The following is a 27,016-nucleotide window of genomic DNA, read 5'->3' as shown; positions in this document are numbered from 1 at the left end:
ATCGATTTTTTTGTATTGTTATTTATTGTGTTGATGTAAATCACCTCAATATTTTAAAAAATGAAATGGTGATATACAAATATATTTTATCAATCAATCAATTAGTCTTGTAGCAACGGGGAGATGCTCCACAGGTTGAGCTGCCGGCCTACTCAGGCCAGGTGCAAATTGCCAATGGGCAATAGGGATGTGAATTTCTGGGACATGTATGATTAAAGGTAGAAAGGCATTAATCCATTTAAATGGCAGGGGGAATTTGTGCCACAGTAGATGTGGGATCTTAAAATAGCTTCCCTAAAACGATGGATTTGCACCAAAAAAGTGTTGTGAGGAGGGGAGATTGTTTGGTAAGATCTGTCAAGACCCTCATCAATTTCCAAGTGGTCCATTCCCCCCCTCCCTCGAAAGACAATCCTCTTTGCCCTGGCTTTCGATACCTCAGATTTTTTAGGACCCATCTTATTCTGTGATTCGGAAGTTGCTTTAAAAGTCTCATGTGGGCCAATAAGTCAGTGTTTCTGGCTGTTAACCGAAAGGCTGGTGGTTCGAGCCCACCTAGGGACAGCTTGGAGCAGAATTCTTGAACAAGATGACCCTTGCGATTCTATGATTCCAACTGTGCTTTATTTGTTATTATCTGCACTGGGACTCCCGAATCCCCTCATGGAGCCACAGTTCCCAGAGTGATTTAGCAATCAGTTCTTTACAGGGACCTCCAGGACTGGCAGCTCTGTAAGGAGAATTTGGGGTCTCCTAACAACTTTAACAACTTCCAGATAGATGCATTAATTTGCTAAATGGTAACAACGACAATACATTTTCAGTAAGTTCAGTAACACATTTCAGTTAAGTATACACATCAATTCGTTACATAGCCATGTTGGTCTGACGTAGTCGAAACAAAAACATTATTAAAAAAAATTCCTTCCAGTAGCACCGACAAACTTAGTTGGTCTCTAAGGTGCTACTGGAAGGATTTTTTTTAATTGTTTGTTTTGACATCAATTCGTAACAGCAGTCACGGAATTAAAAGACGCCTGCTTCTTAGGAGAAAAGCAATGACGAACCTAGACAGCATCTTAAAAAGCAGAGACATCACCTTGCCGACAAAGGTCTGTAAAGTTAAAGCTATGGTTTTCCCAGTAGTGATGTATGGAAGCGAGAGCTGGACCATAAAGAAGGCTGATCGCCGAAGAATGGATGCTTTTGAATTATGGTGCTGGAGGAGACTCTTGAGAGTCCCATGGACGGCAAGAAGATCAAACCTATCCTATTCTATGATTCTATGATTCTATCCATTCTGAAGGAAATCAGCCCTGAGTGCTCACTGGAAGGAAAGATTCTCCAATATTTTGGCCACCTCATGACAAGAGAAGACTCCCTGGAAAAGACCCTGATGTTGGGAAAGCCAATGATCGTGTTCAGCATTAGAATTTGCTTCCATTAGAATCCCCCCCCCCTTTTAGTGGCTGTGTTACAGATTGTTCTCCCGATCAGAGTTAGATTTTCATAGCTATAAGATTGAGGAGAAGGGGACAACAGAGGATGAGATGGTTGGACAGTGCTCTCGAAGCCACCAGCATGAATCTGACCAAACTGTGGGAGGCAGTGGAAGACAGGAGTGTGTGGCGTGCTCTGGTCCATGGGGTCACGAAGAGTTGGACACGACTAAATTACTAAACAACAGCAGCAACATACACATCAATTATTAGAGGCATTTAGAGCTGCCCCCTCACAGAACGACAATTCCCAGACTGGTTTAACAGTCAGTCTTCAGAGAGAATTCTGGGAATTGTAGCTCTCTGATGGGAACAGAGGTTCTCCTAACAACTCTCTGCCATGAATTTTTTAAAAAGTGGCATCGTGGTGATTTAAATGTTTGGTGTGGACTCCATTTGAAAGAGGGGGAGCCCCACAAAGAATCTCAGCCAATAGCAGCTCTCTCATGTCGATTAGAATTCGATACAGTCAATACTGGCCACTCCAAAACTAACTCGGGGATTGTGCTGTGACTATAGTTCAGCTGTGCTCCAACCTGGTGCCCTCCAGATTGCAACTTCCACCAGCCCCAACCAAGGAGCATGTAGTTCAAGAAAACCAGAGAGAAACCAGTTCTGCTCCGAGTCATTCTGCACCCCTGGCTTTTCTGTCGTTTCTCTGCTGTGTGGATTCTTTGATTTCTAGTGACAATGGTCTTCCAAGAAAAACTTCTGTACACCAGGCTTTTATATGGTGTTTCCCTGGCGTAGTGCTTTCTGTACTAAGATCAGTTATCTCATTTTTCTCCTGAGTGAATTTGTGGATGAGAATTGAGGATGTGTTGCGTTGCCTAACCCAACAATTCAGGAATTTTTGTTTGCCTTTTCCGTAACTCAGTCTCAAAGTCGCCAGCACCCCTAGCAATAGGGCCTCCATCTTGGATTAAGATTCAGTACATATCTGAAGAAGTGTGCATGCACACGAAAGCTCATACCAAAATAAAAACTTAGTTGGTCTTTAAGGTGCTACTGAAGGAATTTTTTTATTTTACTTCGATCCAGACCAACACGGCTACCTACCTGTAACCAGTACATTCACCAACAGCAATTCCAAAACAGACCTCAGGATTAGATTAAAGAAATTCTGCATTCCTTAACAGTTCTATGGTTTATCTGCTCTGTGGATTCTCTGATGTTTGGTGAGATTTGTCTTGTGATTGAAGTTCTTACCACACTCCGAGCATGTATATGGTTTCTCCCCGCTGTGAATCCGTTGGTGGGAAGTCAAATATTTGCTAGTACTGAACCTCTTTCCACACTCCAGACATTTGTACGGTTTCTCCCCCGTGTGGGTTCTTTGATGAGAAGTGAAGTCTGAACTCTGACGGAAGCTCTTTCCACACTCTGAGCACTTAAATGGCTTCCCCCTCGTGTGTATTCGTTGGTGAGCCGTGAGGTATTTGTTGCTACTGAAGCTCTTCCCACATTCCAAACAATTATACGGTTTCTCCCCTGTGTGGAGAGTTTGGTGCGAAATCAGACTGGTGCTGAAAAAGAAGCACTTTCCACACTCCAAGCATTTAAAAGATTTTTTCCCTGTGTGGATTTTCTGATGTGAACTGTAGTTGGTTCTATGACTAAACCTCTTTCCACACTCCAAGCACACATACGGCTTCTCCCCTGTGTGGATTCTCTGATGTGAACGGAGATTTCTGCGATCGCTAAACCGCTTTCCACACTCCAGACATTTATAGGGTTTCTCCCCCGTGTGGATAATTTGATGTGAAGTAAGGCTGGTGCTCGTACTGAAGCTTTTCCCGCACTCCACGCATTTATAGGGTTTCTCTCCCGTGTGAAGTTGTTGATGGTAAGTGAGGCTTGTGCTATGATTGAACCTCTTTCCGCACTCCAAACATTTATAGGGTTTCTCCCCTGTGTGGATTTTCTGATGTGCAGTAAGGTTAGTCTGCTGGCTAAAACTTTTTCCACACTTCAAGCACGGATACGGTTTCTCCCCTGTGTGAGTTCGTTGATGCGTAGTGAGATTTATCTTCTGCCTGAAACTTTTCCCACACTCCACACATTTAAAAGGTTTTTCTCCCGTGTGGACTCTTTGATGAGAAGTCAGGTACTTGCTGCTACTGAAGCTCTTCCCACACTCCAAACATTTATATGGTTTTTCCCCTCTGTGAATATTTTGGTGTGCAACAAGGCCATCCCTCTTATTAAAACACTTCCCACACTCCAAACATTTAAACGGTTTTTCTCCTGTGTGGATTCTCTGATGTGAAGTGAGATACTTGCTGTTGCTGAAGCACTTTCCACACTCCAAGCATTTGTATGGTTTCTCCCCTGTGTGGATTTTTTGATGTGAAGTAAGAGCATCTCTCCTGTTAAAGCTCTTTCCACACTCCAGGCATTTAAATGGTTTCTCTCCTGTGTGGATTCTCTGATGAATAGTGAGATATTTACAAGTGCTGAAACACTTTCCACACTCCAAGCATTTATAGGGCTTCTCCCCTGTGTGGATTCTGTGGTGGGAAGTGAGGCTTGTGCTCTGACTGAAGCTCTGTCCGCACTCCATGCATTTATATGGTTTCTCACCCGTGTGGATTCTCTGGTGTTTTCTAAGGGTTGACTTATCACTGAAGCTTTTGTTACAGTCCGAACATTTAAATGGTTTCTCCCCTGTGTGGATTTTCCAATGAGCAATGTGGCTCAATTTGCAGGTAAAGCTTTCCCCACACACAAGGCACTGGCTCCTTTCCTCTCCTTCGCTTGTGTTTTCTTGGACTGGGATTTCAGAAATCTCAGCGCTCTGAAAAGCAGAGGATTCGCTTAGTGTGTGTTTTGCTTCAGGTTTTGTTCTCTCTTCTTCCTCCTCTTCACATCTGATTCTGTCTAACAACACCCTGTGTGGTTCATCTTCATTCTCCTTCTCTCTCCTGTCATGTCCTGGGAAAAGGAGACACAATTAATTAGGAACAGCCCAAGTGGAAAATAAGAGTCTGATATCAAAGAAGGAGCACAGGGGCGGACAACCCTTTTCATGGCAAGGGTCAGAACAGTGAGTACCTCTTTGTAATTTTGACAAATGACAGGGCCTTTTCAGTGGTGGCTCCCCAATAGTTGAAATGCCCTCCCTTGTGAGGTGAGCCTGCCTCTATCATGATTATCTTTCAGGAGGAATCTGAAAACATTTCTGTTTTGCAAAACAACAAAGCATGGGGCAGAGTGAGGGAGATATTTATGGAACAACAATGGGATATCAGCTCTGTCCAAGGCTTGAGGGATAACAGCAACAACCAGGAAAAGATAGACATAACATTTTACAAGGACAGGAAAAACACCACAGACAGAATAATTGTCATACACAGGAAGAACAAGGATATAGTTTGAGTGCTTCACTTGTACTTTTCTAAATCATTTAAGGTGTCAACACGAATAGAAGCTATTAATATTGCAGTTGTTGTATAAGGGATTATTATTATGACCTGAATGTAATTGAAATTCATAAGATTTTTGGAACGCAGAAAAAAATAAAATCATCAAACCATCAATTCTAACACACGGGGGGGGGGACCTTATCTAAATTACATAATTCGGTATTTGAACAATTGGTTTTAGTAATTGTATTATATACTGGTATTGTTATAATGAGGCTATTATTGGGTTATAATTGAAAACTAATAAACATTATTATCAAAACCGAAAAGAAAAGATTCCTGTTTTCCCAGGCATTTGGTGGCTGAAAAATACTGCTCCTGGCAACCTCGAGATCACTGAAGTAGGTTTTAGAGCCGTGATATAAGGATTCAGGTAGCCCCCGATGTACCCTGGACCTAAGTGGTTTGAGGCTTTGCAAACTAATACAAGGACCTAAAACCTGGTTTGGGAGCAGATGGGCATGTACAGGATTGCGCTGTTAAGTTGCTAAAATTCATGCCAGCCTTCGCCAAACTGCAGGTGTTGTTGAGACTACAGCTCCCATCATCCTTGATCGCTGGGCATGCTGGCTAAGGATGATGGGGGTTGTAGTCCGACAAGAGAAGGACTCAAGATTGAGGGAAGTTTGTTTTCAAGCAAACCTCTCCCCTCACCCTTTTAGAATATAAAGGAGATACAAGGCGATTGAGGAAACGTTCTTTCATATGTGGTGAACCGGTAAAAAGGTAAAAAAAGTATTAGGAAATAATCCACAATAAATTGAAAAAAAATGTTTAAAAGCACTTTCACCCAAAAAACCAGAGTCCTTATTGTTGGGGTAATTAAGACAGAAATTCCCAGGTGTCAAAAAAGGTTATTTATGTATGCCAATACTGTGGCCTGTATTTTGTTTGCCCAAAAATGGAAAATGAGCGAGATCCCAACCAAAGAAGATTGGAAACTAAAGTTGACTGAATATACACAACTTGCAGACTTTACATATAGAATAAGAGAACAAGAAGAACACACGTTTAAAGGAGATTGGAAAATGTTTATTGAACATATAGGAAATAACTGCGTACAGCTGAAAATGTGGGCAGCATTAAGACAAATTCAACAGTGCAAATAAATTTTGATGGACGCAATAACGGAATACTGAATGGTTTAGTTTTTGTAAAATATGCTGGAATTTATGATGTGCAAGATGAACCATGGAAAGAGAAGAAGGGAATTCATTGATATCTTAAGGATATAAAATGAGTATTTTAAATTGTAAAACAGAAAACTTGATAAATATTATATTTTTAAAAAACCAATTCTGATTCCTTGAATCCCACAGCTCCTTTTGTTGCTAAGCTTTGAATATCCATACTACGGGAATATAGTACTTTAGAAATATATGAACGCCTGCGAATATCAAGGATTTTTCCAAAATTGATAGGAGTAGCAACTTCAAACCAAAAGGAACCCAAAGAGGTATTTTCAACATTACCTCCCACATCTCACTGCATTAGGAATGACATCCATTCACAACACCTGTTTAATTCTTCCCAAAGAATTATGGGAGCTGCAGTTTGTGCTGAGAATTGTTCGGAGAGACCCCGGTACCACCACAGTCACAATCCCTAGAGTGGTTTAAGAATCAACCCTTTATCCCCAGGGAAACTCTGGGAACTGTAGTTCTGTGAAGGGAACAGGGGCCTCTCCGAACAAGTCTCAGCACCCATTTTTGCTCAGAAGAGGTTTCCCAGCTGGATAAACAGGTATCTGCCGTGGGTGGGACCCAGGCAGGGGGCAGAGGAACCCAGATGGTCCTCTCCTCAGTTCCCCTGCCCCACTTACCTGCCCAAAAATGGAAAATGAGCGAGGTCCCAACTAAAGAAGAAGGGCAACTGATGGAATGTGCGCAGCTTGCAGACTTAACATATAGAATAAAAGAACAAGAAGAACATAGGTTTAGAGAAGATTGGGAAATGTTTATTGAATATATGAGGGGAAATTGTGTACATCTGAAAACGTTGGCAGCATTAAGATAAATTCAACTGTGTAAATAGGTTTTGATGGATGTAATAATGGAATACTGAATAGTATAGTTTCTGTAAAATATGCAGGGATTTATGATTAGCAAAAAGGAACCATGGAAAGAAAAGAAGATAAGTCACTGATATCCTAAGGATGTTTAAATTCAAAATCCAAAATTGTAAAATAGAAAATTTTAATAAAAACATATATAGAATGGAATGGAATAGAATCTCTTATACTTTATTGAACACCATTCTTTAGGGTTGGGGTTTTGGAGCATCAGGGAGGGGGAAGCTGAGATGTGAAACTAAGAGGATGAGGGGGAAAGATTGGGGCAGGGGAAGGATTTGTGAGTAAGGCGAGGGAAGGTAGAAAGTTTGGAATTTGTTATTATTATTTACAGTAATCACCTCCCACATACAGGAAAAGATTGAGGCTGGAGATTAGGTCTTATAGGGGCAAGGGAACGATTTGGGGGCAAGGAGCAAAGGAGTGTGACTAATAATAAAAAATAATTTAATCTCCTTCCTTTGCCCTGATGAAAAACAGGGCATGTCTGACGCTCTTATGTGCCCATATGAGACTGCAACCGTGGGGCATCCTCCAGCTTCTTCTAAAATCAAGGAAAGAGGTGGACATCCAACATCCAAGTCTGCCACCATCTGTTGTGGCTTTGACAAAGGTCTGCCAGCTTAATAAATAATAATAATAATAATAATTTATTATTTATACCCCGCTCATCTGGCTGGGCCTCCCCAGCCACTCTGGGCGGCTTCCAACAGATTAAAATACAAGAATCTATTAAACATTAAAAGCTTCCCTAAACAGGGCTGCCTTCAGATGTCTTCTAAAAGTCTGGTAGCTGTTCATCTCCCTGACCTCCGATGGAAAGGCGTTCCACAGGGCGGGCGCCACTACCGAAAAGGCCCTCTGCCTGGTTCCCTGTAGCTTTGCTTCTCGCAGTGAGGGAACCGCCAGAAGGCCCTCGGAGCTGGACCTCAGTGTCTGGGCTGAACGATGGGGGTGGAGACGCTCCTTCGGGTATACAGGACCGAGGCCGTTTAGGGCTTTAAAGGTCAGCACCAACACTTTGAATTGTGCTTGGAAACGTACTGGGAGCCAATGTAGGTTGGGAGCCAATGGGACCCCGGAAGCCCAGCCAGGCTGGAAGGCGAAGATGCAGGATGACGAAATGTAGCAAGGATACATACAATAAAAGGGGGGGGGGAAATAGGCTATGATTATTGTTTTTAGCCATCAACCAAGGGGAAAGGGGGCTCTTACCCAGAAAGGCCACAATTCCAGGCTTCTCCTCCAGGGCTTCCCTTTGATCCGAATCCATCAGGGTATTCTCGGTGAAATGTACAGCCTCCGCTTCAAAAGCACAGGATTCTGGAAGAGAAGGGGAAATGTCCTCCAGGTAGTTAATGTTTACAACTTGCCATCTCGGTTCCGGGCAATCCTTTGGGGGTTAAAAGGGGGAGGGCATGTGTGCCCCGTTGGTGTCATAGAATCATGAAATTGCACAGCTGTCCAACAGCTCTTACTGACAGAAAGTTTTTCAGAATGTTGAGTTGGAATCCCCTTTCTTGTAACTTGAAGCCATGGGTTCGAGTCCTATCCTCCAGAGCAGGAGAAAACAAGCATGCTCCCTCTTCCATGGGACAGCCCTCCTAAGACTTGGTTTCCGGACCCTTGATGCTTGGAGCTCAATGCAAGAAGCCAGGCCAATCTAGTTGATATCCCTGCATTGCAGGGGGTTGGGCTAGATGACCCTCAGGGTCCCTTCCAACTCTACAACGCTATTATTCTATGGCACTTGCTCTGTTCAACCCCCCCCCCTTTTGCCCGTTTCTCTCTCCCGTCACTGGCCAGCTACGCTCCAGCTGACTTGGGGGAGCTTCTCCCCAATCCGCCTCTCGATTTTCTCCCTTGCATTTCCCTCCTCCCCTCATTCTCTGTGGGTCTCCTTCACCCAAATGCAAGAGGAGGGGCTCACCAGATCCACACACACCCGGTTGGAAAGGACAAAGGCCACTTTCCCCAAGTGGAGGCGCACCACCTTCAAGGAATTTACTCTTTGCGTTCCTTGCGCGCACCAAACCTCCGGCTTCTCTCCAAGGTTTCTTTTGCAAAGCTGGAGGGGTGAAGGGGGTGGGGTCTTTTGCTTTAGAGGACACGCTCCCCCCTCTCCTTTCCAAATTTCCTTCCTCTCTAGGAATCGCTTTCCTCAGCTTCGTTTTAACCCTTCCTTAGTCCAAGACAGGCAGCAGAAATGATAATAGCAGCCCTGCCTGGGAATCGTAGATTTTTGCAAATGCGGCAAATCTGATCCACGCTTTCGAGCGTTGCAGCCCCCTTCTGCACCCCAAGTTGGGTTTTTTTAAAAAAAGGTAATATGCAATGGAGCCGTCTTCCATCCCAGATGTTTTGCACTACAACTGCTGGGAGTTTTGTTTGTTTGTTTTTTTCATTTCATTTGTATCCCAAGGAGCTCAAGGCATTTTATCCTCACAACAGCCCTGGGACGTAGGCTCAAGTTGAGAGACACAGTGGCTGGCCCAAAGTCACCCTGGGAGCTTCATGGCTGAGTGTGGGGAATTGAAGCTCACTTTCCCAGGCAGAAATCCAACGGGCTAAGCCCACCTTCACCTTGCTGCTTTCTGAACTTGGGGAAGAACCGCGGCTCTTGCAAATTCTGCCTCTCCCGGAGATGCGCAAAGACGCAGTGTTACGGCTGGCCCCACATGAGATTAATCCGGAGTGAGAGCCCTGAGTGTAAACCCTTTTACTGCCCCCAACTTCTCTTCCGTGCTGTGAGGTCCATCGCCGCCCAGTGAGAGCCAACCTCGGGCTTAAAGTGGGGTGGAAGAGGACCTTGTAGACAAGACAGAAGTGAGTGCAAGACACCCTTCTCCAAATCCCACCCAACGGGGTCTGCACCTAGCAGACCCCTACCCTCCCAAAAAGGACCCCGTGCAATGGGTAGAGCCTCAGATACTGCTTTCTCCCTGCAGATCATGTTGGAAGCCACCTCCCACCAAACAGCCAGCATGTCCAGTGGTTAGGGGTGGTGGGTGTCAAGAGTCCAGCAGCAGCTGGGGGCAGCAGAGTCCTTGCAAGCCTGGAGCTGGTTCCTGCCTCACCCCAGAGCAGCCTGACTCAGGAGCTGAAATTTGAACATCTCTGCTTTCAAGGGGAAGGATCCTGGCCTTTGTCCTTCCCACCTGGGGGAGTCCATCTCTCTCTCCCTCCCTCTTGTCCTGCATTTGCATGAAGGGCATCCTCAGAGCTGCAGGTGAGGAGGCATCTGTGGGGTTGAGAGGAGCAAGCCCCCCTTTCCACGCTGCAGTTGCAGGGGGTTGGACTAAATGACTGTGGGTCCCTCCTGCCTCTACCATTTCTAAGATTCTACAAATTGTTTCTGATACTCCTTATGATTTTGGTGAGTCCATTGCATGGCAAAGTTATGGACTGAACCCATTAAAAAGAATTCCGCAGTCATCTCTTGTCTATCTCACCTTAACAGGGTGTTGTTGTTTTTTTAAGTGCTTTGAAGAGAGGTTTGTAAGAAGAACAGCTACATTAACTTGTCTGCCCCCTTCTTTCAGGGTCAAGGAGGTGGTTGTGTATCTGAGGAGGGCTCGACTGCTGGATCCGAGACCAAGGGCCTCATGGAAGAGAACAGTGAGATCGTGGCCTTTCTGCGTAAGATTCCTTTCACGCTTGATACAAATCAGTTTACAAGTGCTTAAAAAAAAAGGTTGTGGTTTTATTTATTTATTGAATTTCCAAACCACCCTTCAGCCAAGGATCAGAAGGTGGTTTACAACAGAAAAACACCAAAATATATATTGTAGTAAAAAAACAACAACACAACCAACTACTACTGCACCAACTCCCTGGAAAAGACTCTGATTGTTGGGAAAGATGGAGGGCACAAGGAGAAGGGGACAACAGAGGACGAGATGGTTGGACAGTGTTCTTGAAGCTACGAACATGAGTTTGACCAAACTGCGGGAGGTAGTGGAAGACAGGAGTGCCTGGCGTGCTCTGGTCCATGGGGTCACGAAGAGTCGGACACGACTAAATGACTAAACAACAACAACTGCACCAACACACAATTTAAACCATATGACAAACTTAGTTGGTCTCAAAGGTGCTACTGGAAGGAAATTTTTATTTTGTTTCGACACAATTTAAAAGGCATTGCAGATTCCTTTTTACACCGTTGCCAAATTTTCAGCACCTTGAGTCTGTTTTTTTCCGGCCGGGCTGGCTTCTGGTGTCTCTTTGAAACAAAAGCAAGAAATCAGGACTGGAGACTCTTGAGAGTCCCGTGGACTGCAAGAAGATCAAACCTATCCATTCTTAAGGAAATCAGCCCTGAGTGCTCCCTGGAAGGACAGATCGTGAAGCTGAGGCTCCAATACTTTGGCCACCTCATGAGAAGAGAAGAATCCTTGGAAAAGACCCTGATGTTGGGAAAGATTGAGGGCACTAGGAGAAGGGGACGACAGAGGACGAGATGGTTGGACAGTGTTCTCGAAGCTACGAACATGAGTTTGACCAAACTGTGGGAGGCAGTGGAAGACAGGAGTGCCTGGCGTGCTATGGTCCATGGGGTCACGAAGAGTCGGACACGACTAAACGACTAAACAAGCTATTCCTTATACTGAGATATCACAGAATCATAGAATTGTAAAGGGTCTAGTCCAGGGGTCAGCAAACTTTTTCAGCAGGGGGCCGGTCCACTGTCCCTCAGATCTTGTGGGGGGCCGGACTATATTTTGGAAAAAAATGAATTCCTATGCCCCACAAATAACCCAGAGATGCATTTTAAATAAAAGGACACATCCTACTCATTTGTAGGGTTCCTCCCTTGTGTGAGTCCTTTGGTGGGAGGAGAGATTGCCAATCTTCCTGAAGCTCTTTCCACACTCCAAACACGTGTACGGTTTCTCCTCTGTGTGGGTTCTCTGGTGAGAAGTAAGGTCTGAACTCTGGTGGAAGCTCTTCCCACACTCCAAACATCTGAAAGGTTTTGCACCAGTGTGCAGCTGATGGTGGTAAGAGAGACTTTTGCCGTCAATAAACCTCTTCCCACACTCCAAGCATTTATATGGCTTCTCTCCCGTGTGTGTTCTTTGATGTTTACAGAGGTACTTGGTCAAAACGAAGCTCTTCCCACATTCCAAGCATTTGTACGGCTTTTCCCCCAAGTGGATTTTCTGATGGGAGAGGAGGGCATCCCTCCTGTTAAAGCTCTTTCCGCACTCCAAGCATTTAAACGGCTTCTCCCCTGTGTGAAGCCACTTGTTTAAAGCAAGGGTTTTCTTAGTACTGAATCTCTCTTCACATTTGGAGCACATAAACGGTTTCTTCCCAACGTGGGTTCTTTGATGAGAAGTAAGGCAAGACCTATGAATGAAGCTCTTTCCACACTCCAGGCATATGAACGGTTTCTCGCCCGTGTGGATTCTCTGATGAGAAGTGAGGCTGGTGTTCCTAGTGAAGCTGTTTCCACACTCTGGGCATTTATAGGGTTTGTCTCCCGGGTGGATTCTCTGATGCAAATTCAGGTTGGCACTTCTGTTGAAGGTTTTCCCACACTCGGAGCATTTAAACGGTTTCTCTCCGTGTGTATTCTTTGATGGGAAGTGAGGCTTGAGCCGTCGCCAAACTTCTTCCCACACTCGAAGCACGAATACAGTTTCTCTCCCGTGTGAATTCTCCGGTGGGAATGCAGTCCTGAGGCCAAACTGAAGCTCTTTCCACACTCTGGACATTCTCCAAGGGCCAGGTGTCTGCTCTTTGTGTCTGTGACAGTAAGTCAATGGAAGCGGAAGCGGACACGGAGCAATGGATTCAAACTACAAGAAAGAAGATTCCACCTAAACATTAGGAAGAACTTCCTGTCAGTAAGAGCTGTTTGGCAGTGGAATTTGCTACCAAGGAGTGTGGTGGAGTCTCCTTCTTTGGAGGTCTTTAAGCAGAGGCTTGACAGGCATATGTCAAGAATGCTTTGATGGTGTTTCCTGCTTGGCAGGGGGTTGGACTGGATGGCCCTTGTGGTCTCTTCCAACTCTATGATTCTATGAATCCCTCTAGCATATAATTTTCAACTGTCCTCTCCATAATATGGTACGGATGAATTTATTGGGCCCAATAATCCAGAGACTGGCTAATACCCCAGCAGAGATTCACCTTGCCTTAATTTTACAGGACAACAATCCCAATACAACCTTGCAAGTAGCAAGGTTTTTAACTTCAGTCCTCTCCCAGAAGAGACGAAATGGTCTGCTGTATGACTACTGAAAGTTTTTATTTTTGATTGTAGTTTGCGCACGCTTATGTTGATGCTGATGTTTATTTTCTATGGCTGTGGTGTGGCCATCTGCTGAAGTGTGATTTCTGTATTCTTGTATTTTATCTGGTATGTTGTATATCTAATGGGCTTATAGCCGCAATAAAGCTGAATCTGAAATCTGTGTGGATTCTTTTATGCGAAGTGCTGGTACATTTGCAAAGCTAAGCAGGGTCCAGTATGGTTTCAAATGGGATGGGAGACCACGTGTTGAGATTCCTGCATTGCAAGGGTATTTTTTACCAGATGACCCTTGGGTCCCTTTCAACTCTACAATTCTAAATTCTCTCACCTGGTTCTCATCCTCTGCCTGACTCAGGAAAAAAACCTTCGGCCAGGGCCAACACTTGGAAACCGGTCTCTGCTCTACATTCCCTCACCCAGGTCTCCATCTATGCGGCGAAGACAGCCAGGAGCTGCTCCAGGGTCACTAAATCCAGGATCTGAGCCTTGGTGTGTCTCCCCGGCTTCAGCCACTGACGACAGAGATGGTGGAGTCGGCTGCAAACCTCTCAGGGTCCCTCAGCCTCCTGGTAGTGGATCTGCCTGAAACACTGGCACTGTGCGTCTGAGCTGAGACGGTCCTCCTCACCCAGGATCTTGGGCTCAGTTCTCTCCCAAAATTCTCCCCTGCCTGCAGCCAGAACATTATGGGTATCTTCTCCTGCTTTAGTCCTGGCTTAGTCTTGCCCTTCCAACTTCAGTCCACAATGTAAGCCAGACTCCAACATGGCTGTAGGATCGCTTCCTTCTTCTCGATTCCTTCTTGAAGCAAAGACTGTTGAAATGAGTGGGGAATCCCTTGCCCTGCAAAGCCACAAAGGTGTCATGTGATGGTCCTGTTATTAACACTCTTGCAAAAGGATTAATCAATTGATCCATTTGCAAATGCAATTCCGCACACCCCCTCAAAAAATAAATAAATGTATAAATGGTTTCTAGAAAAGAAGAACATTTCTAAGTGATACATGCCATAGGAACGTTTAATGGTGTTTTATGCTAATGTTACCATTGTGTTCAAAACAGTAAGTGTTTCGGAATGAAGAGCTGTTTAAATAGGAAGCAAGGAAGCTGCCTCGCCCAGAACCAGACCATTGATCCATCTAGCTCGGTGCTATCTGCACTGACTGGCAGCATCTCTCCAGGTTTCAGGCAGGGACGATTTCCTAGCCTAGCCTCGCCAGAAGATGTCAGGGATCGAACCCGGAACCTTCTGCACGCAAAAGCCACTGAGCTGGGACTCTTTAGTCTTTTAAGCAACACAACCCGCAGAATTCACCAGCTACCATGGATCTCTGGGAGTTACCAGGATGAAACTGTCTCACCTGCTGCTGCTTCTCCTCTGCCCTGCTCAGGAGGAAACCTTTGGCCAGGGCCACTGCCTGGGAACTGGTCTCCGCTCCCTGATCCTTCACCCAGTTCTCATCTCCGGGGGGGAGGACAGCCAGGAATTGCTCCAGGACCACCAGGTCCAGGATCTGAGCCTCGGTGTGTTGCTCTGGCTCCAGCCACTCCCTGCAAAGGCGGTGGAGTCGGCTGAAAACCTCTCGGGGTCCTTTGGCCTCAATGTAGCGGGAATGCCTGAATCTCTGGCACTGAGCTTCTGAGCTGAGGGGGCAGTTTGGAGATTTGGAAAACAGTCTCCAATATGGCTGAAGGATTCTGCCCAACCCCCAACAGCCTCTTTTTCTATTATTTCCAGGTTCTGCTTTAAGGCAAAGGCTGGCCAGGGGAGCGTGGACCACAAACGGGCTGAGCCAGAGGTGGAGGAACCTCACGTCCTGCTCCAAGCTGCTCTGGGTTGGAGCTGGATCCGGCCCCAGCCTCCCTGCCTGCTTCACCCATCCAACCTCTGCAGCCTCTCTTCTGCAAAAGGACCATGCACAAGGCAGGAGGAAGGAGGGGCGCTTGCCCTGGAGGATTAAGCTGCTCCTCCAGTTCCCTGCCTGTCTAGGAATCCTGCACTTCATCTTTAACCCTTTGAAGACAAGGCAGCTGGGATGGGGAACAATCTCTCATTTCTGGGAACTCTGATCTCAACTTTCACAATGTTGGGAATTCTTAGGCAGTGGTGAGAGGCAGTGTGGTGTAGTGGTTATAGTGCTGGACTATGGCCTTGGGAGACCAGGGATTGAATTTCCCACCAGGTGGCCATGGGGCCAGTCAATGCCTCCCAGCCCAGTCTACCTCACAGGGTTGTTGTAGGGGATTAAAGGAGGAGGGGACGAACTATATGCCAGCTTCAGCTCCTTGGAGGAAAAGGCAGGATATAGAATTGAAAATTGTAAAGTTGGAATGGGTGCCGATGATCATCTAGTCAGATATATGGGGCCTGGTCTGGTAGTTGTCTCCTCCCTGCTGAGATGTACAGAGGCAATACTGAGCCACCCACTTGTATAAATTCAGGGACTCATCCATCAGTGGCTACAAACCCTGATGTCTATGTTTGTTTTATTTATTTATGTTTATTATCTTCCTTAGTGGAACCCCTGGGTATAGGATGGTATATAAATTCTAATAATAATAATAATAATAATAATAATAATAATAATAATAGGGCATTGGGACAATTTTATGGAACCAAGAAGGTGCTAGCCAGAATAAGTCTGGGAGCCACTGTGTTAAAGGGTGTGTGTCGAAGATTGCATTTCAACTTTCCTGCATTATTTATGTTCCCACCTTGTGAATGAGCTGGGTGAGGGGGGATGTTTGTATATGGGCAGCTTCCATAGAATCTTAAGAGTTGGAAGGGACGCAGAGGGTCCTCTAGTCCAACTTCCTGCAATACAGGAATCTCAGCTAAAGCATCCCTGACAGATGGCCATCCAACCTCTGCTTAAAAACCTACAAGGAAGGGGAGACCGTTCCACTGTCAAACACAGATTCTTACAAGCAACTAGCTGACCCGGCCATGCGTTGCTGTGGCTCTTTCCTGTGATCCCCCCCACCCTGTCCTGATCCATGACGTATCCTGCCCCTCCTCCCTCCACCCCGCTGGTAGGATACCCTTCCCTCTGTTGTCCCTGGGGAGTGTTGGCCCCTCCCCCCTGTATCTCCATACCTTGGCCCCCACCCTTCGAAAAGGAACTGTTAGGTTCTGGGTTCTATTTCCCAGAATGCACTTTTGTCTGAGCCCTCTGTTGTCCCTGGGGAGTGTTGGCCCCACCCCCCCACCCCGCGGTATCTTCCTACATTGGCCCCCACCCTTGGAGAAGGAACTGTCAGATTCTGGGTTCTATTTCCCAGTATTTACTTTTGTCTGAGCCCTCTGTTGTCCCCTCCCCCCTGTATCTCCATACATTAGCCCCTGCGCACGCATCGTGAACATTTATATATATTTAGATTAAGGATCGGGGGTGATGATGCGTCCTGGGACCCAGAGAACTTCTTTTAAAATCCCGACCTGGGGGGGCGTCAAATAGTGAAGCCCCACAGCCCCATAGCAACAGACAGGCCCAGACAGAAGGAGGGGGGCTCATATGGCCCACTTGGCGTGGGCCTCCGAATCCAAAGGGGGCCTCGGTCAGCATATTCACAATCAGTAAAATGAAAAAAGTAACAAAAGGGTTAAAAACAGGGCCACATTATCTACCTGGCCCGGGCCTCTGTCTGGCCCTGCAAGGGCCTGGCAACAGAAGGCGCGTTCTGAAGCACCCGAGTTGTTCAGTTCCATAAAAAACCCAGGAAGTGGCAAGGGGAAGGTAGGGGATTGTAAATTGGGGGGGGGGGAAATTGGGCACTGCAAATATCTGACAACTTAAGGAACTGTCAGTTTCTGGGTTCCATTTCCCAGTATTTACTTTGTCTGAGCCCTCTGTTGTCCCCTCCCCACTGTATCTCCATACATTGGCCCCTGCGCACGCATCGTGAACATTTCTATATATTTAGATTAAGGAGCGGGGGTGATGATGCACCCTGGGACCCAGAGAACTACTTTAAAAATCCCGACCGGGTGTGTGTGTCAAATATTCAGCTGCCAGGAGAGGCTTGGGCTTTGGGGGTGGAATAGCTGTTTTGGTGGTTGATGTGGACAGTTGCTCCCCCCGCCCTACGTCAGCCCATGACCTATTTGGGCTCCTCACACCCAGGGCTCCATTCGGGATAGTATTTAAAGGGCTGTAGAGCTGAGGCCTAGTCTGTAAAAGGGAGCCGAGGCCTAGTCTTTAGGCTGTAAAGTAGAGGCGAGGCCTTGGCTTGGGCTAGTATTTAAATGTGACCCAAGGCCTCCACCCTGTATCTTCATTCCTTGGCCCTGGCCTGACTCTGTGGGTTGTCTGGTAATAGGCCCCCTTCAGATCCCCCTGAGCCTCAGAGTCCCCCTGTTTTACAGGATCTCGTGGCGGAGGCGGGGTTTGTGGGTGTGGCGCGTTGTTGTGGCTAATCCCTGTGACTGTTCCATGTCCCGATCCATGATCTATTCTGTTTGTTCCCCCCCCTCCGTGACCGGCGTATCTCATGACGTTTTGAAGGATGGTATTTATTTTTGTCTTGTGGTTATTTGTTGGGGGATTTTGGGGGGCGGGTAGTGATGCTAAATTGTAAAGTAAAAACCCCTTGCCGTGCCCCCAAGTGCGTTGCTGTGGGTTATCTCCCCCCCCCGGGCCTAGTGGGGGCCTGGCAGGGGCCTACATAAAACAAAGGCCTAGGGGTCTGATAATGGCCGCCTTGGTGGTTTCAGTTGCTTGGTTGATGATGTCATTTGGTTTGTGGGTATGGCTTAGATTTCACAGGAAGGGAGGGGGTGGAGGAGGGTATAACGCCACTTGAGGGCGCTGTTTGACTTGGTGGAAAACCAGGTTTCTACCTGCCCAGATGCGAAATTTGAGGGTTTTTTGTCCCCAACAACCCTCGGGGAGTGGCCTGGATCGTTGTGTCAAAATTTCAGGACGATTGATCAAGTGGTTACGGAGAAAAGTGCGGCCGACACTTTCAATAAGTTTACATTTTTATATATATAGATCACATTGTGATGGAACTGTATCTGAGCCAGGTGGCACTCATAGTGAGGAAAGGATCTGTAACACCCAAGACCTTTTGGGTAAGCCTGCAGAGTTAAGGCAAGCAGATAAGACGGAAAAGCACAATTTCCTCTTTCACTGCATTTAACCCTTAACGCATCAAAATCTCTTCTGCCTGGGGAATGTGGGATGTGAAACACAAGAGCAGTCAAGTACAAGATCCCTAGAGTGGACATAAAAGGGGATGTCTAGACCAGCCAGTCAGAACTTCCTGTTTCTCCCACACTGGGACAGACTTCCTCTGCATGTGACTAGAGGTGGGTGTGGCCTCACCTGTGCAGGCAACAAAAGCATAGGACGGGCCGCCATCTCTCTCTCTCTGACTACATTCGTTGAAGAAGCAACATCTGCTTAGTTTAAGATGCTCACTTGGCTTTCAGCCAAGAGAGGACAAAGGGACTGTCTACTTATGGGATAGTTTCCAGGTATATTACTTTTCTAAGCTAAGCCTGCCTTCTGGGATCCAATTGTGAACAGAATCTGTGAGTAAACTCTTTTTATACTTTTATAGAAGACTGTGTTGTGTCTATCTTTTTACGAGGGACTAAATGGGGAATTATCAACAAAACATTTTAGAGGCTTTAGCGAGCCTAAGCAAACGCATCCACTGTGGAAGTCTAAAAAGGGGAATGTTACTCTGCTAAATTGTGGAACTTGTTAAAGTTGGAAAGGATATAATCAAACCATATACCCTCTCCCATCCCTGAACATTCCCACAGGGAATCCCAAAACTGAATTTATCTGCCTTCCCCTGAGATTAAGCACCTGTTGGGAACAGTGGGACTGACTCCTCAGAAAACCTGCACTGAAACGAGTTGTAAATGGCCTCTTAGGAATTGCATGCTTGTTTTGCTATGACATCTTTTGTAGGCATTTATTATTTTGTTCCGTAAGATTTACATGCAACTTTACTATACATATACATTTTTGAAAAATCCATAGTTCAGGAAAAATAAAACAATTAAATTATTAGTAAAAAAAACTTAAAATGACTAGTTACAGGTAGGTAGCCGTGTTGGTCTGAGTCGAAACAAAATTAAAAAAATTCCTTCAGTAGCAACTTAAAGACCAACTTAGTTTTTATTTTGGTATGAGCTTTCGTGTGCATGCACACTTCATCAGATACACTGAAACAGAAGCCACCAGACCCTTATGTATATTCAGAGGGTGGGGGTGATGGGAATGGGAATGGGTGATGGGCTGATAGGAGTGGTAAACCTGTTGATGACTGTTAACGACTGTTAATGACTGCAATTGGTCTTGCGGGGGCAAAGCAAGGGCTGAGGTGCTAAGGAAAGCTTGATCATGTATAATGAGATAAGAATCCTATGTCTTTGTTCATTCCAGATGGCTCCATGGTTTTAAGCTTGCTAATGAGTTGCAATTCAGCAACTTCTCTTTCCAGTCTGTAAATTTTTCTGTAATAAAACAGCTGCTTTGAGATCTTGTCCTGGCGTTCCTGTCGGGATCTTAAGGATTTGCTTGCCTTCTTCCCCTCTTGCCCATGTGTCTAGTGGGAAAATGGGCAATCTTTGGCACAAGAAGTGGCAGAGCACCAGACAGACACATTGGGGTCTGGGCAGGTTCTCTGCCAGTGGCGAGAAATGGCTTGTGCAAACCTTATAGTGAATGACACACATATGGGGGTGAGTGGGGGGCACCAGTGGGCAGCTTCTAACAAGGCAGCAAAGATAGCGGCATGAGCCTGAGCAACAGCAGATCCCTTAGCTGCAAGGAAGCAGACACACACAAGCTCAGCAAGGCAGGGGGAGCGAAGGCATCAGAGTAAGAGGGCCGTTTGCTCCCTGAACTCTCTTATCAGAGCTATGAAAGATAATAATAACAATACCTTTATTGTCAATGCACAACCTGTGTACAATGAAATTAACCAGGCTCCCCCCCCACACTCAATCCTGTTGCACTGTGTGCTTGTGGAATTGACTGGTGGGGGGGGGGAGGCAATCTACAATTTAATCAGCAAAGTTCATGTCCGTATCCTCACCTTTCACTAGAGCAGGATTCCCACACTTGGATCGCCAGTTCTTTCTGGACTACAACTCCCATCACCCCCAGTTAGCAGTCATAAGGGATTATGGGAATTGTAGTCCAAAAACAGCTAGAGACCCAAGCTTGGGAAAGCCTGCACTAGGGTATCTTAAGGAAATTGTTTTCCTAACACAGGCATTTTTTAACATTTCTGTGCAAATATATCTTAAAGGTAAAGGTAAACGGACTCTTGACTGTTAAGTCCAGTCGCAAACAACTCTGGGCTTCCGGTGCTCATCTCGCTTTACTGGCCGAGGGAGCTGGCGTACAGCTTCCGGGTCATGTGGCTAGCATGACTAACCCGCTTCTGGCAAACCAGAGCAGCGCACGGAAATGCTGTTTACCTTCCCATAGGAGTGGTACCTGTTTATCTACTTGCACTTTGACATGCTTTCGAACGGCTAGGTTGGCAGGAGCAGGGACCGAGCAACGGGAGCTCACCCCATCGCAGGGATTCAAACCACCAACCTTCCGATTGGCAAGGCCTAGGCTCTGTGGTTTAGACCACAGCACCACCCACGTCTTAAAAACTGCATTTAAACAGAATTCAGTTCTTAGCATTGCCTGCTGGATGAGGTTGAATTTTTTTGGGGGGGGGGAGCTCTGGGGTACAGCAGCTCTCTGCCCAGGAATGGCTTGTGCTTTGTAATGGGAAGTGCAAGCAATTTAGTGAACGACAGACATATGGGAGGACCAGAGGACAGTTTCTAACAAGGCAGCAATGAAAGGGGCATGAGTAGAGATGTAAAATTTATGCAAATTGTGAAGCCATGAAAATTTTGGGGGGGAAATCTAACTCTGATCAGGGGTTACAGGTAGGTAGCCATGTTGGTCTGAGTCGAAGCAAAATAAAAAAATTCCTTCAGTAGCACCTTAAAGACCAACTAAGGTTTTTTTTTGGTATGAGCTTTCGTGTGCAGGTATCTGAAGAAAAGGTATCTGAAGAAGTGTGCCGACAAAGGTCCGTATAGTTAAAGCTATGGTTTTCCCAGTAGTGATGTATGGAAGAAGTGTGCATGCACACGAAAGCTCATACCAAAATAAAAATTTAGTTGGTCTTTTAAGGTGCTACTGAAGGAATTTTTTAATTCTGATCAGGGGAACAATTTGCAACCCAGCCACTAAAGGAAAAAAAATTGTAATGGAAGCAAATTCTAATTCTAAACACAATCATTGGCTTACTCTCTGTAGGAGTTATTTGATATGATTAAAGATCTTCCCACACTCCTACCATTTCTAATGTTTCCCTTGTAGGAGTTCTTTGCTGTTTAGAGGGGAGCCTGTCACTGAAGTTCTTCCCATACACCAAACATTTCTAAGATTTCCTCCCTTTATGAGTTATTTGGTGTCTAGTAAGGTGACTACTGCACCTGAAGCTCTTTCCACACTCCAAACATGTATATGGTTTCTCTCCTGTATGAGTTCTTTGATGCAACGTAAGGGAGCTACCGCAACTGAAGCTTTTTCCACACTCCGAACATGTATACGGTTTCTCTCCTGTATGAGTTCTTTGATGCAACGTAAGGCCGCTACTGCAACTGAAGCTTTTTCCACATTCCGAACATGTATATGGTTTCTCTCCTGTATGAGTTCTTTGATGCGACTTAAGGGAGCTACTGCAACTGAAGCTCATTCCACACTCCGAACATGTATATGGTTTCTCTCCTGTATGAGTTCTTTGATGAGACTTAAGGGAGCTACTGCAACTGAAGCTTTTTCCATACTCCAAACATGTATACGGTTTCTCTCCTGTATGAGTTCTTTGATGCAATGTCAGTTGGCTACCGCGGCAGAAGCTCTTTCCACACTCCAAACATTTATAAGGTTTCTCTCCTGTGTGCAGTCTTTGATGCAAGGTAAGGCTGCAACTGTGGCTGAAACTATTTCCACACTCCAAACATGTATATCGTTTCTCCCCTATATGAATTCTTTGATGCGAGGAAAGGGAGTCAAAGCGACTGAAGCTCTTGCCACATTCCCAGCATTTATAAGGTTTGCTGCCTCGATGAGTTTGTTGATGTCTAGTAAGTGCATTGCTGCGAGTGAAGCTCTTTCCACACTCCAAACACGTATACGGTTTCTCCCCTGTATAAATCCGTTGGTGTGACTTATGCTGGCTACTGTGACTGAAGCTCATTCCACAGTCTGAACATGTATACGGTTTCTCCCCTGTATGCGATCTTTGATGCGTGGTAAGGGAAGTAGTCCGACTGAAGTTCTTTCCACACTCTGAACATGTATAAGGTTTGTCTCCTGTATGAGTTCTTTGATGCGAAGTAAGACCACCACTCTGTCTGAAGCTCTTTCCACACTCTGAACATTTATATGGTTTCTCCCCTGTATGAGTTCTTTGATGCAAGATAAAGACACTACTGTGACTGAAGCTCTTTCCACAGTCCAAACATTTGTAAGGTTTCTCCCCTGTATGAGTTCGTTGATGCGATGTAAGGCCACTACTGTGACTGAAGCTCTTTCCACACTCAGAACATATATATGGTTTCTCTCCTGTGTGTAGTCTTTGATGCAAGGTAAGAGCTGAGCGACTACCCAATCTCTTTCCACACACGGTGCATACATGCTTTTTCTCCTCTCTGTGAATTTGATTCTCACCACCCTGAGACGTCCCGGAGTCACCCTCCGGCTTTTGCTTTCGCCTCCCCTCTTGCCTGCTGCCTCCATCTTGAACCCTCAGATTACTTTGCTCCTCCTCATCCTCTGTGGATCCTTTTGGTGACACTTCTGATTGCTCCCCTTCTGCTAGCATCCCTTCAACATGTGCTGATGGAATAAAAAGGCAAACTGATGAAATGCTAAAGAAGCGTCCTTATTCAGTAGCATCAATCATTCAGTCTGGACACCGAGATCCAGGCCCCAGGGCCTTCTGCCGGTTCCCTCACTGCACAAAGTGACGTTACAGGGAACAAGGCAGAGGGCCTTATTGGTAGTGGTGCCAACCCTGTGGAACGCCCTCCCATCAGTTGTCAAATAAATAACTATGCAACTTTTTGAAGACATCTGAAGGCAGCCATGTATGGGGAAGTTTTTTAAGTTTTATGTTTTATTATGCTTTTATATTTGCTAGAAGCCAGCTAGAGTGGCTGGCACAACCTAGTCAGATCCATGGGGTACAAATAATGAAAGTATTAATATTAGTATTATTATTTATTGAGTTTATATACTGCCCTTTACCCGGAGGTCTCAGCGTGGTTCAAAGAAAGGATCACATCATATATAATCAGAATATAAACAACCCAATACCCCCCCCCAAAAAAAGAGCTACATTTGAAAAAGGCTATAGGATGTCAAACATATCAAGCAAAAGCCTGGTAAAAAGGAACATCTTTGCATGACACCTAAAGGTGTATACCCCTTCATGGATCACTGCCTTGTTGTGGCGAAGGGGCTTGAATAACTCCAAGAAGCTATTATCTATGCCGTGCGGGGCCACCCAAAACGGACAGGTCAGCCAATGTGTTCCACCTGGAGAGGGAACTGGCAACCCACTCCAATATTTTGCCATGAAAGCTCCATGGACATAAAAAAAGGAAAAGCTTTGAGAAAAAAAGCGAGTTTCCAAGGCATGCTCTGGTTCATGGGGTCACGGAGAGTCGGACACGACTAAGACAAGTAAACAACAACAAAGGTGTATAAGGATGTCGCCAGGCAAACTTCCCTGGGGAGAGCACTGCACAGACGGGGAGCGTCTCCAGAGAAGGCCCTGTTCTCATGTTGCCACCCTCCGGACCTCTAGAGGAGGAGGCACACGAAGGAGGGCCTCATAAGGGGATCTCAGGGTTCAGTTAGGTTCATATGGAAAGAAGCAGTCCTTGAAGTACTGTGGTCCTGAGCCATTTAAGGCTTTATAGGTCAAAACCAGCACTTTGAATTGGGCCTGGAAACTAATTGGTAGCCATTGCAGTCAGACCAGGATTGGTGTAACATGCTCAAACTTCCTTGCTCCGGTGAGTAACCTGGTCACTGAATTCTGCACTAGCTGAAGTTTCCAAATTCCAATTCATACCTGTATCTTTATCTGTATCTGTATCTATATCTAACCTTGAAGTTACCAGAGCATAGACAACGGTAGATAGGCTATCCCAGTCCAGATAGGGGAGTAGCTGGGCCATCACCCAAAGGTGATGGAAGGCACTCTGAAATGTATCCAGAAAACCAGTTTCCTCCAAAGGCACTTGGATCTGGTTTGTGACCACTTGCTCCAGAACCTTGCCCAGGAAAGGGAGATTAGCAAGTGGCCGGTAGTTACTGTAGTTAAGTTTTCTGAATCCAGGGAAGGTTTCTTAAGGAGTGGTTTTACTACTGCCTCCTTCAAACATGCAGGAACCACCCCCTCTTGTAAAAAGGCATCTATCATCTCCCTGGCCCAGCCAGCTGTTCCCTCCCTGCTGGTTTTTGTCAGCCAAGAGGGGCAAGAGGGGTCTAGAGTGTAAATGGTCACCCTGACTGATCCAAGCACCGTGTCCATATCCTCAGGCCTTACCAACTGTAAAAAACCAACACAACAGGACTAGAATGTGCTCTGGGCAGCCCATGAGATTAATCAGTGGTCAGTTGCATTAATTTGGATCTCTCATCCACTATATTTTAAGCTGTATTTTAATTTTTTTTTCCCTATTACGTTTTTTGTAATTTATATTTCGTGTTAGCCGCCCTGAGCCCGGTCCTGGCCAGGGAGGGCGGGGTATAAATATATTTATATTTATATTTATTATTATTAGGTTTGCCTTGACCCCAAGCCTATGGAGAGATCAAGGAAGGTGACCCACATGCCCAAGTTGGCCTTCAGGGAGGAGAGGAGGAGAAAGATATGCCCATCCATTGGGAAAAGATTTCCTACCCCAAAAACAAAGGGGGAAAGACCTATAAATGAATCATTTTAGCGGAATTATATACAGAATGCATAAATTATGGGAAATGTAAATTTTATGGGAAATATCCATTGCAAAAGTGTGTGCATGAGGAGAAATCTGCACCAAAATGCTGACCAATTTTCAAGAGTTCTTTTAAAAAATATTAAGATGTGAAAATCTGAATAAATTGACGAATATAAAAAGGAGACACAGAAAAAAAAACCTACGTTGAAACGGTTTGCCTAATAGGGTTTTTTAATTCCTCCCCATACTCCCTCCAGCAGCACCCCCACTCCCCCCCCCCCAGTTATAATAAATATATTACGCACCTCCAGCGCCTCCGCGAGGAAGGACAGCCGCCGCCATAACCAGCATCTCCCTGGGGAAGCGAGACAGGAAGCGGAAGCGGCTGTTCTACCATCAGCCTTTTATCCTCCCCTCTAGGAATCTCAGCTCTGTCGCCGCTGCTCTTAACCGTTTCGGAGCTGAACGGCAGGAGCCTCTGGGCTGTTCCGGGCAGAAAGCGAGAAGATGCGTTCGCCTCGCCTCCGGAAAGCCCCGGTGGATCAGCTGCACGGGCGCCCCAAAACATTTTCTAAGCTATTTTTAAAAAATATATATTTTATTTTCAGTTTTCAAAATAACAACATTTCCCCTTTTAGTACATAGATATCCAATCCAAATTTGCAGTGAATGGCTTTCCATCGCCCCCTCCTGTTTCCATCCCCCCCATCTTCCTTGCATATAATTATATTTCTCCAATTAATTTCAACTTCCCCCCCTCCTAATTCCATTCTTAGTTCATAAATATTACATCAAACCTGCCAATGTTTTGACGTTTTTACAGTGTTCTCTAAAATAGTCTATAAAGTTTTCCCATTCTAGATTGAATTTTTTCTCATCTTGGTGCCTGATCTTCACGGTAAGTTTAGCCATTTCTGCATAGTCAATCATCTTAGTTTTCCATTCTTCTTTCGTTGGGACCTTTTCTTCTTTTTACATGTGGGCTGGTAGCATTCTCGCCACTGTAGTAGCATAAATAAAGAGTCTCTTTTGCTTCCTTGGCAATTCTTCTCCTATTACACCTAGTAAAAAAAGCCTCTGGTTTTTTCCTTTTACAAATGTAATTTTAAACGTTTTTTAAAATTCATTGTATATAATTTCCCATAAGCCCTTTACTTTCATACGTCCACCACATATGGAAAAAAAGGTAAGGTTATCCTTACATTTCCAGCATAAATTAGAGGTATCTTTATACATTTTAGCAAGCTTTACTGGAGTCAAATACCACTGGTGCATCATCTTCATATAATTTTCTTTTAATTAACTACATGCCGTGAATTTTAAAATCTCTTTCTACAGCTTTTCATATGATTCAAGTGATATATTCAAGTGATATATTTTTATTCCAGGCTGTGAGGTCTTTCCCTGCTTTGTTAAACAACGCACCAGATCACTTAGAGATATGCTACTGTAGTACATACTGACTTATAACACACATCTACACAGCAGACCTTGACCACAGCTCCACGAGATGTAGGTATGCATTACAAGTAAAAGGGTTTTCTTGCCGATCAGAAGGTCGGCTGTTCTAATCCCCATGACGGGGTGAGCTCCTGTTGTTCGGTCCCTGCTCCTGCCAACCTAGCAGTTCTAAAGCATGAAGTGCAAGTAGATAAATAGGCACCGCTCCAGCGGGAAGGTAAATGATGTTTCCGTGCGCTGTTCTGGTTCACCAGAAGCGGCTTAGTCATGCTGGCCACATGACCTGGAAGCTGTGCGCCAGCTCCC

General features: G+C 45.4%; 2 protein-coding genes across 3 annotated transcripts; both read right to left on the bottom strand.

The window, feature by feature from the left end:
- Positions 1–190: 190 nt before the first annotated feature.
- On the bottom strand, positions 191–25,608 carry LOC118080207 (gastrula zinc finger protein XlCGF26.1-like). Of its 2 annotated transcripts, none has more exons than XM_060269537.1 (3): positions 25,555–25,608; positions 8,211–8,318; positions 191–4,433 (listed from the first exon to the last, which is right to left on the bottom strand). In XM_060269537.1, exons 1-3 carry the CDS (start codon positions 25,598–25,600, stop codon positions 2,641–2,643), a joined length of 1,947 nt encoding a protein of 648 aa, XP_060125520.1. In that variant the 5' UTR covers positions 25,601–25,608; the 3' UTR covers positions 191–2,640. The 2 variants fall into 2 exon arrangements, with proteins under 2 accessions (XP_060125520.1, XP_060125521.1); XM_060269538.1 differs by lacking the exon at positions 25,555–25,608 and adding an exon at positions 8,926–9,242.
- On the bottom strand, positions 18,957–23,237 carry LOC132591355 (zinc finger protein 883-like). Its single transcript, XM_060269733.1, has one exon. It carries the CDS (start codon positions 23,119–23,121, stop codon positions 21,673–21,675), a length of 1,449 nt encoding a protein of 482 aa, XP_060125716.1. The 5' UTR covers positions 23,122–23,237; the 3' UTR covers positions 18,957–21,672.
- Positions 25,609–27,016: the final 1,408 nt, after the last annotated feature.

The sequence above is a fragment of the Zootoca vivipara genome, chromosome 2 (genome assembly GCF_963506605.1).
Source record: "Zootoca vivipara chromosome 2, rZooViv1.1, whole genome shotgun sequence".
Classification (NCBI taxonomy): Eukaryota; Metazoa; Chordata; class Lepidosauria; order Squamata; family Lacertidae; genus Zootoca; species Zootoca vivipara.
Note: the sequence above shows the minus strand (reverse complement) of the source record. Positions and strands in the feature narration are given on the sequence as shown.